Source organism: Sinocyclocheilus grahami, unplaced genomic scaffold (genome assembly GCF_001515645.1).
Source record: "Sinocyclocheilus grahami isolate Dianchi unplaced genomic scaffold, SAMN03320097.WGS_v1.1 scaffold1635.1, whole genome shotgun sequence".
Taxonomy (NCBI): Eukaryota; Metazoa; Chordata; class Actinopteri; order Cypriniformes; family Cyprinidae; genus Sinocyclocheilus; species Sinocyclocheilus grahami.
Genome location: NW_015506814.1, coordinates 160,250 through 175,566, shown reverse-complemented (window position 1 = coordinate 175,566; position 15,317 = coordinate 160,250). Strand labels below are relative to the sequence as shown.

At 38.9% G+C, this 15,317-nt stretch overlaps 1 protein-coding gene across 1 annotated transcript; it reads left to right on the top strand.

The window, feature by feature from the left end:
* Positions 1-9,974: 9,974 nt before the first annotated feature.
* On the top strand, positions 9,975-10,595 carry LOC107571691 (protein atonal homolog 1-like). The gene has a single exon (XM_016258023.1). The coding sequence runs from the start codon at positions 9,975-9,977 to the stop codon at positions 10,593-10,595; it is 621 nt and encodes a 206-aa protein (XP_016113509.1).
* Positions 10,596-15,317: the final 4,722 nt, after the last annotated feature.

The following is a 15,317-nucleotide window of genomic DNA, read 5'->3' as shown; positions in this document are numbered from 1 at the left end:
AAATCAAAATTTAGCAGCCTCGTCTCTGATTGGCTGGAATTATGGCATATTGTAACGCTGGGTTGTGTTGAGCAAGCGAGCCGTTGGCATTTAGCAAGCACTGAGAGCAGGCATCAGGTAAGCAAGCTAGTGAAACACTGCACGCGCAAATGAGAAGGTCTGCACACATCCAAAAACGTATTTTAAATGCAAAATTGATTTTCGTGCGCTCGAAATACCTTTTTCTTTGCGAAACGAACGTTTTCTCCACAAAACTCAGATTGCGCGTGTGCAAAATGCACTTTTGTGCGCTCAAAATATGATCTTCGCATGCAGAATTGTAGTAGAGATCTAAGCCTATATATTCTGCACTCCCGCTATATATTCATTCTGTTCACCCGCTGTCCGGTTAGAATAATGTTCTTCCCCACCCCACCGTTCCCGCTAAATTTAGATCTCGTTTCCAGAATCTCACATTTAAATTTCCACTACTGAAAGAGAGATAGGCTAACAAATAAAAGTGTAGTCTGCACAAAATTCTATGTTATTTTACTCGTCTTGTCAAGAGTCTTGAATTTATTGACTTTGACTTGAATTTATATGAATTATCTTAAGTTAGTTTAATATTAACATTAGTTTAATATTTTACGCAACCCAGTAGGAAAAAAAAGTGTCAGAGAAAATAAAAAACGTATTTCTTATTTGTATTCGTCTTGTCAGGATACAATTCGTTTAACATTTACAGCACAATCAGAAAAAGTGTTGCAGAGAGAAACAAATTTAAAATGTAGGTTGTATAAAAATAGCCTATTAGCTATTTTTATTCGTCTAGTCAAAATACTAAATTCGTTTGACATTTTTCTGTTAACACGGTAGGAAAAGTTTCACAGAGAAAAATAAATAAATACGACATCTGTCATTTAAAATGATAGGCTAAGCAAAATATAAACAAAACCGAGTTGAACGTCCTTCAAGGACAGCACATCCACACTTTACTCCATCCTTATTCTGCTCTGTCACTCATCGACAACCTCCCTGTTCTGTCTGAGGACCGTATATTTACCACCGGTACTGCCTGCTCTGAGCATCGTTATGCACATGCTGTGCACAGACCCGGCAAATAAAACACGTGACGCAGAAAGCATGCGTGCAGCGCGTGCATATAGTCCGAGTGCAGGCTGTACCAGTGGTCAATAAGAAGAAAGCACAGATATGCTGTTCTGAATGGACGCCGGGAATGGGATATTGTTAGACTGCCCGCTCCCGTTCAAATTACACCAGAGTTAGATAATGCATATGTGTTTATGCGGTTTAAAGTAAAAAAAACACATTATTTTCCACATACTGTACATTATTGTTTCTCCTCTATGCCCCGCCTTTTTGAAACGCGTCGATTTTTACAAAGCTCATCGGTCTGAAAAAGCGAGGTGTGCTGTGATTGGCCAGCTATTCAATGCGTTGTGATTGGCCAAATACCTCAAGTGTGAGACGGAAATGTTACGCCCCTCACATACTGTTGAATCCTCATCACGTCGGTCAAGCCAGAGTCTGCTCCCGTCACGTCGGTCAAGCCAGAGTTTGCTCCCGTCACGTCGGTCAAGCCAGAGTCTGCTCCCGTCACTTCGGTCAAGCCGGAGTCTGCTCCCGTCACGTCGGTCAAGCCGGAGTCTGCTCCCGTCACGTCGGTCAAGCCGGAGTCTGCTCCCGTCACGTCTGCCAAGCCAGGGCCTGCTAACATCAAGCCAGCTACTCCAGAGCCTGCTCACATCATGCCGGCCACTCAAGAGACTCTTCACAACATGGCCGCCTTTCTAGAGTCGCATCACGTCTCGGCTTATCTTCCAGAGTCTCGTCACATCGCAGCTGATCGTCCAGAGTCTTGTCACAACATGGCCACCATTCCAGAGCCTCGTCCCATCATGGCCGCCAGTGTTTGGGCTGCACATTGCCCTCCAGAGGCCTCTCCTGTCCACGAATCAGCTCCAGAGGCCTTTCCTGTTCACGAATCAGCTCCAGAGGCCTCTTCTGTCCATAAATCTGCTCCAGAGGTGGCGGCATCCGTTGCAGAACCTCCAAAGGTGGCGGCTTCCGCTGCAGAACCTCCCAAGGTGGTGGTGCCCACTCATAAACTCGCTGTCTGTCCTGCCACGGCCATGGAGGCCATTCATGAACTCAGTCTGCAGACTAATAGATTACTAGAAAAAAATATTTGTAATAATATATATTTTTTAAAATTTAATTCCAGTTATTTGTAAAAGTAATGCCTTGCTAATAATCTTAAATGTCTCACAGTACATTACTATTCTTGTCATGGTGGAGTCATTGCCTATACATTACATCTGCACTTTATTAGAAAACCCTCACTAGATACTTAGTGATTAGATTCTTAATTGTCCATATCACAGTAAAATTTAACAGTAAACGTAAACTTGAAGCTAAAGTTCAAGTAAGTGTTAATTTGTTCATCTGACAGTAAAATTAAAATGTGCATTTTTAATAAAGTTGTAGCTAAAGTTCAGGTGAATGCAAATGTCCACTTAACTAGTACAATTAACAAGTATGACTCAGCAAATCTATTAAAATAATTTACAACAACCGCAAACAACTAAAGAATTGTTTTTATCTCAACATGATGCATAATCTCAATTTTGACAAATTAATATACAGGCAGTGATGCATGTGCAACAACAATAAAGTGCATAGTTCTGATCTACTCTCTTTACTTTTTTTTCGGCTGACTTTAGCTGGGGGAAAAAATCACTCATTGTTCTCTTGCATTATTGAAAAACTATTTTCCTATTGACACTGTAAAGCTTTAACACAATCAGTATTGTATAAAGTGCTATATAAAGGCGACTTGACTGACTTGTTTTGACTATATGCAGCTCTGCTTGAGAATTTGTATCAGGGGGTCCCTGATCCATGTCTCTATTGCGTAAGGGGTCCTTGCCCTGAAAAAAAGCTGAAGACCCCTGCTGTATACTGTTTTTCCTAGCAACCAATTGACTACATAGCTGTGATAGTTTCATTTATATTTCGATATGTTTATGCAAGGCAACACACACAGTAGCAGTGGTGTTTCATTCCTAGATGAATGAATGTTTTTGAACAAATCTGTTGAGTAGATGATTCAGTGACTCAAACACAGTCACCTACTGGTGAAACAATATATCCTGCAGAAAAATAAAAAATCCTCCCCACTAATACACAGAATGACGGTCTGGTACAAGTGTACCACAAACGTCCTTAAAAAGTGAAGCCAAAATATTTTAATCCCACATGTTCCTCACCCCTGGTGGCTGACTGCAGTATTGTACATAAACCCCACCCTCTCCATGTAAAGGGATGGGATGTGAGACAAACTAAAAATGTAATTACACTTGTCTGTCATTTTAGATAGTTCTTATCGTGTGTGTTCAGTTGTTTATTTTTCGACTAAATTTGGTATTAGTTTATTTAATGCCATAAAAACTGCATGTATTTTGGGGTTTGATACCACGGCTCCACATACAAAAAACTATTTTGGCTTCATTCTATAGTTAAAGGAAATAGGGGTTATGCGCGACAGACTTCCGTATTCTGTTAACCTGGTCTCACTGCTTCCGGTTCAAGCGTTTTGCATATGCTTCATTAAATATGAAGCAGTTTTACTCAAGATGCCTTCAAATTAGATACCAAAGATTATCATAACCAATGTCCATCACATATGCGGAATGATATCTAAAAAAAAAATTATTTTTATTCTTTTCACTAACATTTATATTAAAAAAATTGAATGAAACGTCAACAATAAAAACAGCGAGCTAGTTTAACTGATTATCTTAAAAGTCCATAGATATCACCATTTTTTTTATTACAGCTTTTAGCACGTTCTCCGATAAGTGGCAGAATGACATGTGTATATCTTGTAATTGCAAATTAATGTCTCGCAATTCTTTTCTCAGAGTTGTTTAATTGTGAGATAAAAAGTTGCAATTGCCTCTTTGTTTAATTTTTTCCCCCCATTGTGGAAACAAGCTTCCATATCCCTCTGCATAGCTGTACATTCAAAAGTTTGCTTGATAGGTAAATAGATTTGTTGTGCTGTCCATGATTGAAGGTTTGTTCCTATATTGAGATCAGGCTCTCAACTGGATTAGATGAACAAGTTTCTCCTGAACTTACATCATGAACATCATGAACAATGTTTGGCAAAAAAAAAGAACAGGCACATGCCATAGCATGCAAACCTTTATTAAATAGTTCAGTTACCTTACCTTTTCTACTTTACACAGCCTTGTTGATCCAAACTGTTTGCCAGCAGGACAACATTTATTCTTTTGCACTGCACTAAAACAAAAACTGCATGACAGGATATTTTTGGCATAAATATCCAGTGCATGTCAGGGTGTATGCTAATACTTAATGAATTGTGACAAGTGTCACTTTGCAGCAATATGGGCAGCTCAGGGTTTTGGCTCGTGCACCCTGCAAAATGTGGCTTCATTGGCACCATGTGAAAAGAAGCTGCTACCGTCGATTCATCCTGTGTCACTAATCCCCCCAAAGAAAATTTGGTTTCATTCGGGCCGGTTTCACTCTGACAGGCGTGAATCCACCCCAATTTACCCTCTACGTGGGGTTTCCCTGAATGCACCCACCCCACGCTGGTTTGATCTCAGCCCACGTCCTCGCCTCAATGAGGCGCTTCATTAGCTTTAATATGTGAAGTGTGCCAAGACCTACCCAGCCACAACACGGCAAGGGAATGAATAACCCTCTCCATGAGCGAACTGAATCTTCTTTTGTTGCTCTTGAATACTGCAGTACGTGGAGTGTGTGTGGGGGGCTTCTGCACTGGCGGTGTGTGTTCTGCGCATAATTGGATTAGACTGAGTGCTGCGGATGTCGCCTGTCAATTAGACCTTTATGAACTGCACTTTATTGCCTGAGAATTATTTCATATACAATGAGCAAATTATATGAACAGACTGAGTAAAAGGCTTTAAATTAAACCGCTATCGCACATGCATTATTGCAAGAGTCATTATAAACAATAACCAAGTTTATTTATTGTGAACCATGCAGCTAAAGTAATGAGTAATACAATTAAACAATTAGTTTGGAGCTGATTATTAATGCATGTTGTTAGTATCATTGCTCTTGTAATTGTTTATAAAATGATTGAATGTTATTGAATTACATAACAAATATTTAAGCAAGTGGCAAATAATAATAAAAAAAAAATCTAACTTTCACTTTTCAGATTACAAAACCATGAATTTTACATATACACCTTCTGGTGCTGTTTTTACGTTTTGGTTATTTATAATTTTTTTATGTCAATGGAATGGTACGAAACTTGGTAAAAGTTTTGACAAATTGTATACGTGAAAATTTATTAAAAAAAAAAATGGACATAATTTGAAAAGGTTATAAATGGTCCTGAAAAAAATTGTCACACTAGTACTGTTCACTGTCAAAAATACCATATTGGAAATTAATGGGTAGTGAATTTCATCTAGTGGAAATGATTGGTTCTGTGCCCAAACAAAATCTTACTTTTTTTTTTTCAACCTCAGATATCAACCCTTAAATTTGGAACACAGCTTGTTTAGATTCATGGCTTTGATAGAGTTTTACAGTAAAACACATCCTGGAAAATGTATTACATACAAAATGTAAAAAATTAGCATTTTGTGCATTTTTCATAATAATAAACTTAAATTCTATAACATTTTTCACTTCAGCTAATATCTGCCAAGTGTCAGATATAAAAAAATAAAGTCTGCTCCAAAGCATTCAAGATTTATGATGATATTTTCAGGTCTATGCTCAGAAAGTGGTTAATAGGTGATAAATGGATCATAACTATTCCATAAATATACTTTAGTACCATAAAATCAAATATTAAAAACAATAATGATCTAAAATATATATATAATATCGCGTTTGGTCTCGTTCTATATCGTGTATCTTGTCAGTGTCTGCACTTGCTTGGCCATTTGTTGTTGAAAAAAAATAAGGAAAGTGTGTTCAAGCGCCAGCAGAAAACAGTGTAAAGAAAGTCTTTGAGAGAAGCAGTCTTTATCAGCGTAAGTTAAAAGCAGCTGGTAAGTGTATTTACTTGTCTCATTAGTGTTTAGTGCAGTTGTCATTGCTAGGAAACGCTTGTTTTGTTTACTGTGTGGAGACGTGCTGATATCGCGTTTGATCTCGTTCTGTTTCGCGTATCATGTCAGTGTCTGCGCTTGCTTGGCCATTTGTTGTGAAAAAAAATAAGGAAAGTGTGTCCAGCGGAATTAATTTAGTATTTTGTTAGACTGGTATAAAAAAAGCTTAGTTTACCATGGCAGCGGTCACGTGACGGCCTCCTCGTATGAAGACAGAAGAAGCAGAAAACAGTGTAAAGAAATAGTCTTTGAGAGAAGCAGTCTTTATCAGCGTAAGTTAAAAGGAGCTGGTAAGTGTATTTACTTGTCTCATTAGTGTTTAGTGCAGTTGTCATTGCTAGGAAACGCTTGTTTTGTTTACTGTGTGGAGACGTGCTGATATCGCGTTTGATCTCGTTCTGTTTCGCGTATCATGTCAGTGTCTGCGCTTGCTTGGCCATTTGTTGTGAAAAAAAATAAGGAAAGTGTGTCCAGCGGAATTAATTTAGTATTTTGTTAGACTGGTATAAAAAAAGCTTAGTTTACCATGGCAGCGGTCACGTGACGGCCTCCTCGTATGAAGACAGAAGAGTGTAAAGACCATCGACTCTACCGTGCGACTCCACCAGGCAGGGACACCGGCAAAGGATAAGTATCGCTTTTTATTTCTCCTCTTTCCTACTACTTGTTTCACTTCTGTTTCAATTTTAATAACCATTTCTTACTATGTGTAAGTAAGTTGTTGTTTTTTAGCATGTAAGTTTGGCAGCGTTATTATTTTAGGATTACTGATAAACTACTGTCGTTTGACTTGTATTATTTGTATTTGTTATTTATTTTAATTTTAGTTAAATTATGTCTGAATTTATTATGTCTGTATAGGTCTTTTATTAAGTTTTAGTTTCATTTAATTTGAGTCATTTTAATACTTCAACAAACTAAATGGAAATTAAATAATGTATATATTGAATTTATAAATGTGTATGTAAATACAGTATCCCACAGAAGTGAGTACACCCCTGTAACGAATCAGCTCATGACAGGAAATATGAATAATTAACCATAACTAATATCTTTTCATGTGTGACAACACTGTAGCAAAGTGTCATTTCTTCAATGTACAGTAGTGAGTGTACAGCTTGTATAACAGTGTAAATTTGCTGTCCCCTCAAAATACCTCAACACACAGCCATTAATGTCTAAACCTCTGGCCACAAAAGTGAGTACACCCCTAAGTGAAAATGTCCAAATTGGGCCCAAAGTGCCAATATTTTGTGTGGCCACCATTATTTTCCAGCACTGCCTTAACCCTCTTGGGCATGGAGTTCACCAGAGCTTCACAGGTCGCCACTGGAGTTCTCTTCCACTCCTCCATGACGACATCACGGAGCTGGTGGATGTTAGAGACCATGAGATGCTCAATAGGGTTTAGGTCTGGAGACATGCTTGGCCAACCCATCACCTTTACCCCTCAGCTTCTTTAGCAAGGCATTGGTCGTCTTTGAGGTGTGTTTGGGGTCGTTATCATGTTGGATACTGCCCTGCGGCCCGGTCTCCGAAGGGAGGGGATCATGCTCTGCTTCAGTATGTCACAGTACATGTTGGCATTCATGGTTCCCTCAATGAAATGTAGCTCCCCAGTGCCGGCAGCACTCATGCAGCCCCAGACCATGACACTCCCACCACCATGTTTGACTGTAGGCGAGACACACTTGTCTTTGTACTACTCACCTGGTTGCCGCCACACACGCTTGACACCATCTGAACCAAATAAATTTATCTTGGTCTCATCAGACCACAGGACATGGTTCCAGTAATCCATGTCCTTAGTCTGCTTGTCTTCAGCAAACTGTTTGCGGGATTTCTTGTGCATCATCTTTAGAAGAGGCTTCCTTCTGGGACAACAGCCATGCAGACCAATTTGATGCAGTGTGCGGCGTATGGTCTGAGCACTGACAGGCTGACCCCCCACCCCTTCAACCTCTGCAGCAATGCTGGCAGCACTCATACGTCTATTTCCCAAACACAACCTCTGGATATGACGCTGAGCACGTGCACTCAACTTCTTTGGTCGACCATGGCGAGGCCTGTTCTGAGTGGAACCTGTCCACCGTGCTGCAGCTCAGTTTCAGGGTCTTGGCAAACTTCTTATAGCCTACGCCATCTTTATGTAGCGCAACAATTCTTTTTTTCAGATCCTCAGAGTTCTTTGCCATAAGGTGCCATGTTGAACTTCCAGTGACCAGTATGAGAGAGTGAGAGCGATAACACCAAATTTAACACACTTGCTCCCCATTCACACCTGAGACCTTGTAACACTAATGAGTCACATGACACCGTGGGCTAATTGGGCCCAATTTGGACATTTTCACTTAGGGGTGTACTCACTTTTGTGGCCAGCGGTTTAGACATCAATGGCTGTGTGTTGAGTTATTTTGAGGAGACAGCAAATTTACTCTCTTATACAAGCTGTACACTCACTACTGTACATTGAAGAAAAGTGTCATATCTTCAGTGTTGTCACATGAAAAGATATAATAAAATATTTACAAAAATGTGAGGCGTGTACTCACTTCTGTGAGATACTGTATGTGTGTGTGTGTGTATATATATATATAACCTGTATACAACCAATTGTATACAATCTGTATACAACCATACACACATGTAGTTTTTATTTTTGGTGTTTGGCTTAGTGTTATGTTAGAATCATTATTATACTCATACCTTTATATTTTGAATTGTTTTTAGCTTTATTTTTATTTTTTCATTTAAATGTTAAGTTTTGAAATCTTGTTGTATGCATTTGTCATTTGTATTTAATTTCTTTATTTTTTAAATGTGTATAAGTACTATTTATAAAGTTCATTTGTAAGTCGCTTTGCATAAAAGCGTCTGCTAAATGACTAAATAAATCAAATATAGTACATTCATTTTATATATTGATATTTTTGTAGCTTTTAAGTAGTGGCAGAATGGCAGCATTGTATTATATTTCGAAAAACTTGTTGCCTCTTTCCCAAAAAGACTCATGGCTGTATTCGATCAAAAGGGTGCTTCTACTAAATACTGAGCAAAGGGTCTGAATACTTAGGACCATGTGATATTTCAGTTTTTCTTTTTTAATAAATCTGCAAAAATGTCAACAATTCTGTGTTTTTCTGTCAATATGGGGTGCTGTGTGTACATTGAGGAAAAAAAATTAACTTAAATGATTTTAGCAAATGGCTGCAATATAACAAAGAGTGAAAAATGTAAGGGGGTCTGAATACTTTGTATGTATATACAGTGGGTACGCACTGTATATACATACTTATACTGATATTACCAGTTTGGACACGCTTGAATTTGCTTCTCATGAGCTTAAAAACCTCAGAAGGTAAAAGCTTTAGTTTACTACATTAACTATAAATTCTCATAAACCCAAACATTTTATGGATGAGCTGGACTGAACAGTGAAAGAAAAGCAGTCAACAAATGTCATGTGTGTTATTTCATACTTTTGAAGGTTGTACTACTATTCTGAAAAGTGGAAAATATCCATAAAATGAGGTGCGTAGTGCATAATAAACATATTTATTGATATTTGTGTAGCTGTTAAGCAGTGGCAGAAAGACAGCAGTGATCTATGTTTACCTCCGAGTGTCAGGAGGCCTGTCAGTGATCACTCACACGCATCTAATCCACTTTTGATGAACTGGGTTAATAGACTCCCTGTGGTCATTATCAAAGAGACTCGTTTCTATTCATTTCTCAGCGCACACGACCCTCACACCCACCCACCCCTCATTACGTGTGGCCTCTCCTCAAATAAATACTGCTCTTCTGTTCTCTGGAGTGTCAGATCATCCTCAAGCGTTCAGCATGCCCCGTCCGGACAGCTCTTACCCACAGTTAATCTGGAGAGAGGCAGACAGAGCCCGCTCGGACCCACGTCCCGGAGCCGCAGTGGGCTGGAGGGAGGAGAGGGCTCAGGGTAGGGTGAGCTGTGACCCGTACACTCTCGTCCAGCTCCGGCTCTGTGGACTCACTTATCCCGACGAAGACCAGAGGGCCATCGCCCGAGCCCGGAGACGCCGCAGACTGGCCGCCAACGCCCGTGAGAGGAGGAGAATGCTGGGTTTGAACGTGGCCTTCGACCGCCTGAGGAGCGTCATTCCTAATCTGGAGAGTGACAGGAAGCTGTCCAAGTCTGAGACGCTTCAGATGGCGCAGATCTACATCAGCACTCTGAGTGAGCTGTTGGAGGAAAGAGACTGCGACCCGGAATTCAGTTACCCGATGTTAGCGACTGGCGTGCAGGATCAGGTCATCGTGAAGGGTTCAATGCCAACGGAAGAGAACAAACCAGAGCAGAAAACCACTCCAACCTGTAGGATAAGATCATATGCTGGGAATGTTGTGCGTCCCACTTGCTGTGACCCCCAAACACCTGAACTCTCAGTGGACTCTCACTATATGGAGAGGAGCAATGGAGCAAAATGACATCGATTTTTTTTATTGGCACTGATTTTGCATTCTCAGCCTTTATTTGTATTAAACTTGATTTTGTTTTGTTTTTATTATAAACAATTCTGAATTAATTTTTTGACATTTTGTAGTAAGATCTAAATATTCTGGAATTAATGTTATATTTAGCTTTTTATGCTATACAAATAAATATTTTCAGAGAAAAAAACCTTGTCTTTTTCTCTTGAGTTCACAAACTTGGGTTACACTATAGTCCGCTTTATACATTCTACTAACTATAAGTAAATTTGCAACTGTATATCAACAAACTCTAATTAAGCATATTAGTAGACTGGGTTATGCTTAGTAGAATAAGTTGACAGGTACTTGCAAAGTTACTAAATAGTCAGTAGAATGTGCGTTGAGAACCATCAACATAAAGTATTAGCAGATAATAGACGGTCTACTAATACAATAAATACTCTAAATTACTTTTGACGTAGTGGGAAAAGTTACTTACAGTTAATAGAATGTCTAAAGTTTATTGTCGAAAAGTGTCAAAAATCAGCAGAAAGTTGATTTAGTAGCAACAGTCATAGTGATACTTGCCTTAATTATAATATGCCAATCGGACGCCAAAAATGACAAGTAAAAAGTACTGAAAGTAGCAATTTTATTTGCGTTAAAATTATGTACAAGTAACCAAAGACATTATTTTGAAATTGGTACAAATTTTATGTTCCTGCAGTAGGCATTTCGATAACTCTTACCTCAAAAAACACAACTGAGAAAAATGCGTTATAAAATAAAACGATTGGATTCAGAAAAGTAGTCTATCTAGTTGTCCAACAGCCAATATGTACATGAGTATTTACAGTTCTGTTGCTTCATTCAGTTCCCCGCTGTGTGAATTCAATCCCGTTGTGATGTTTGGCGCTCAGAGACACACAGCAGGACTGTGCCCAGAACAGCCCAGAAAATACTCACAACTCCTAGTGTTCCGTGAAACCAAAACAGTTAAGCGGTGAGGGGAAAAAAATGATCCCTAGCTTTGCTTTCATTAAACTGTGTACATGAAACTATTTCAGTCTATTTCAGTCATGAGCAGCAGCAAAACGGCTGTGCCTCTGACTTCAAGCAGTAAGCTGAGGGCGATCGCTTTGGAAGGCAAACAAATAGAGCACTTTTGAAAACAGCCTTGAGAAGATGAGAACAGTTTGGGTCAAAATTGGAATCTACTGGCTTTATGAGAGAGATGTCAAGTGCTAAATTCAATTTTGTATAAAAAAAAAAAACAACCATAAACAATAAAGGACTAATCCAGCATGTAGTTTATGACACAAACTAGTGAAACGCAGGATGAAAATTTGATGCATGGCTCACTTTAACAGTTGAGCAACCAATGGTCACGGCTAGACGGCAACCAGCGTGCATCGAAACGGTTATTGCATTTATCTTTAATTCTCACATCAACTTCGGCTCTGACCAAACCTCAGTAGCAGCGTATGCGGGAGAATTTTCACTAAACTCGGGTTACCATGTAGACACGACCCAAACCCAATGATGAGATTTCCTGGCTTCAAAAACGCATCTGAATTCATTCAAATTCCCAATCATTTCTCTCATGCACAATTCAATGAGCTCTACTGTTGCTTTCGAGCCATATAAGGTTTGGAAATCAGGGTTGCTAACCTCACAGTTAACGTTCTGGCATTTGAACAATATGGTTATAAGTCACGACTACTAAAACATTCTATAAACGCTTTGTCCCCTCCCTGCCCTAGCGAAATGGAAAGTGATGTAATTTATTCATTCGCCGATCTCTGACAGCACTATCGATTAAAAACAAATTTGTGCAACACAAAAGGAGCACATCCTGAAGTGAAGAGAATGGATTTGAACCAGGAGGGCATGTCTTTGCAGCATTTCAAAGAGGACCAGAATTTCGAATGCTGCACGGATTCGCCCTCCAATCATTCAGGTCAGTGTTGAGCGCTTTTAAATTTACAGACTTGAGAGTGGAATAAAACAAACAGAGGGGGAGACATCCTTTAACAAGTTTTATCAAAGCCACTCTCTCCATTTCAGCCAATGAAAACCAACTTCCAAGGCGACCGATCAATAGACGGCAGATTAAGGAGAACTGTGATGAGAGGAACACAATTATGTTGTGATGAAAACATTTTAAGACGAAACGGTTGAACAGCTTGTGACAAACTCAATCAAAACAGCTGCTTTTAATAGAGTTCCGTGGATGATGTGCTTTAAACTTCATTCTTTACAGTCTGAATGAGAAAGATACTGGTTGATGATGATGATGATGATGGTGGGTTGTTTTCCAGGTGAGTCGGGTTGGGCAGCAGTGAGCTGAGGTCTGTGTGTGGAGCTCCTCAAACCCACTAGAGGTGTTCCAGATAATCAATGACCCTGGAGATAGACTTCTGTCCCGTGGTGCCCACATCACACTGTAATGTACAAAAAGACAATTGTTCAGTCAATAAGCATAACTTTCTTATTAGTTTTGTTTATGAAATGAGGTAGAACATTAGTATTGATATTACAGCAGGCTCATGCGTATGCTTGCCTACTTTTTATATTCATGTCGCATAATTTCTAGTGACAGGCCATTTTATCAGTCGATATTTGGCCAATTTTCAGATTATAGTGGTTCAATTTAGCCACACAGCCAATTAACAGAAGTTAATTTTTTTTTCTCATGGGACACACTTTATTATAATGCGTCCTTATAGAGTGGTGGAACTATGATGTCACTTTTTAGGCAAAAACCCGGAAGCGAGTTAGCATTTTAACACTTCCGGTTCCATCGTCCCAGAGTCAATTGGTTTTATGAATGGGATTTTGGTTAAATCCGTAAAATAAACTATCGGAGACATTAAACGTCATCACGCCGAACAGTTTATCAACAGTATTTACCAGTCGTAGTATAATTTGTAATAGAATTAATTGTAGAATAACCAATTAATAGCACTATCGATTAAAAACAAATTTGTGCAACACAAAAGGAGCACATCCTGAAGTGAAGAGAATGGATTTGAACCAGGAGGGCATGTCTTTGCAGCATTTCAAAGAGGACCAGAATTTCGAATGCTGCACGGATTCGCCCTCCAATCATTCAGGTCAGTGTTGAGCGCTTTTAAATTTACAGACTTGAGAGTGGAATAAAACAAACAGAGGGGGAGACATCCTTTAACAAGTTTTATCAAAGCCACTCTCTCCATTTCAGCCAATGAAAACCAACTTCCAAGGCGACCGATCAATAGACGGCAGATTAAGGAGAACTGTGATGAGAGGAACACAATTATGTTGTGATGAAAACATTTTAAGACGAAACGGTTGAACAGCTTGTGACAAACTCAATCAAAACAGCTGCTTTTAATAGAGTTCCGTGGATGATGTGCTTTAAACTTCATTCTTTACAGTCTGAATGAGAAAGATACTGGTTGATGATGATGATGATGATGGTGGGTTGTTTTCCAGGTGAGTCGGGTTGGGCAGCAGTGAGCTGAGGTCTGTGTGTGGAGCTCCTCAAACCCACTAGAGGTGTTCCAGATAATCAATGACCCTGGAGATAGACTTCTGTCCCGTGGTGCCCACATCACACTGTAATGTACAAAAAGACAATTGTTCAGTCAATAAGCATAACTTTCTTATTAGTTTTGTTTATGAAATGAGGTAGAACATTAGTATTGATATTACAGCAGGCTCATGCGTATGCTTGCCTACTTTTTATATTCATGTCGCATAATTTCTAGTGACAGGCCATTTTATCAGTCGATATTTGGCCAATTTTCAGATTATAGTGGTTCAATTTAGCCACACAGCCAATTAACAGAAGTTAATTTTTTTTTCTCATGGGACACACTTTATTATAATGCGTCCTTATAGAGTGGTGGAACTATGATGTCACTTTTTAGGCAAAAACCCGGAAGCGAGTTAGCATTTTAACACTTCCGGTTCCATCGTCCCAGAGTCAATTGGTTTTATGAATGGGATTTTGGTTAAATCCGTAAAATAAACTATCGGAGACATTAAACGTCATCACGCCGAACAGTTTATCAACAGTATTTACCAGTCGTAGTATAATTTGTAATAGAATTAATTGTAGAATAACCAATTAATAGTTTCCCGCATTTTATATTGTTGTTCGACAATGTTTTTTTGTTTTGCCCCTTAATGCAACAAGTCTTCGGATGGAAGATGCTCGTTTTATCGCTTTCCCGCTGATGCAGAGACTCTGGGTTCGTACCATAAGGTAAACTCATATGATTATTCCATGTAAACACCACATTTACCAGCTTAGTCGCGGTGAAAGTAAAACTTTAACGATGCATAGTGCTTTAAGCCACGTTAAAATTAAATGTTTACGGCCACATGAAGCTGTTAGAAAGCATATGAGGATTTTCTAGAAGCAAGGATAAAATTAAATTGTGTCCCCACCCTAACAAAGCTGAAATGTGGTACTTTATTCACTAAAATAAGTTATCACATCCAAAAACTTGCTCACTCTGCTGTTATTTAATAGATTAAATGCACTAGAATTTTATTGAATAGTATGTGGACACGTTTTTAATTAAAATATTCATATTAATCAAGGATTTATTGACTTTTAATGCACCTTATTTTGAAATGTACAGAAATGCGTGCTTGCATATGTCCTTTAGTTATGATTATTTCATTTATTCACTATACTATTTACTATTAATGTCTCATTTCAGTTTTAGTTTGGCTCTAGTTTTG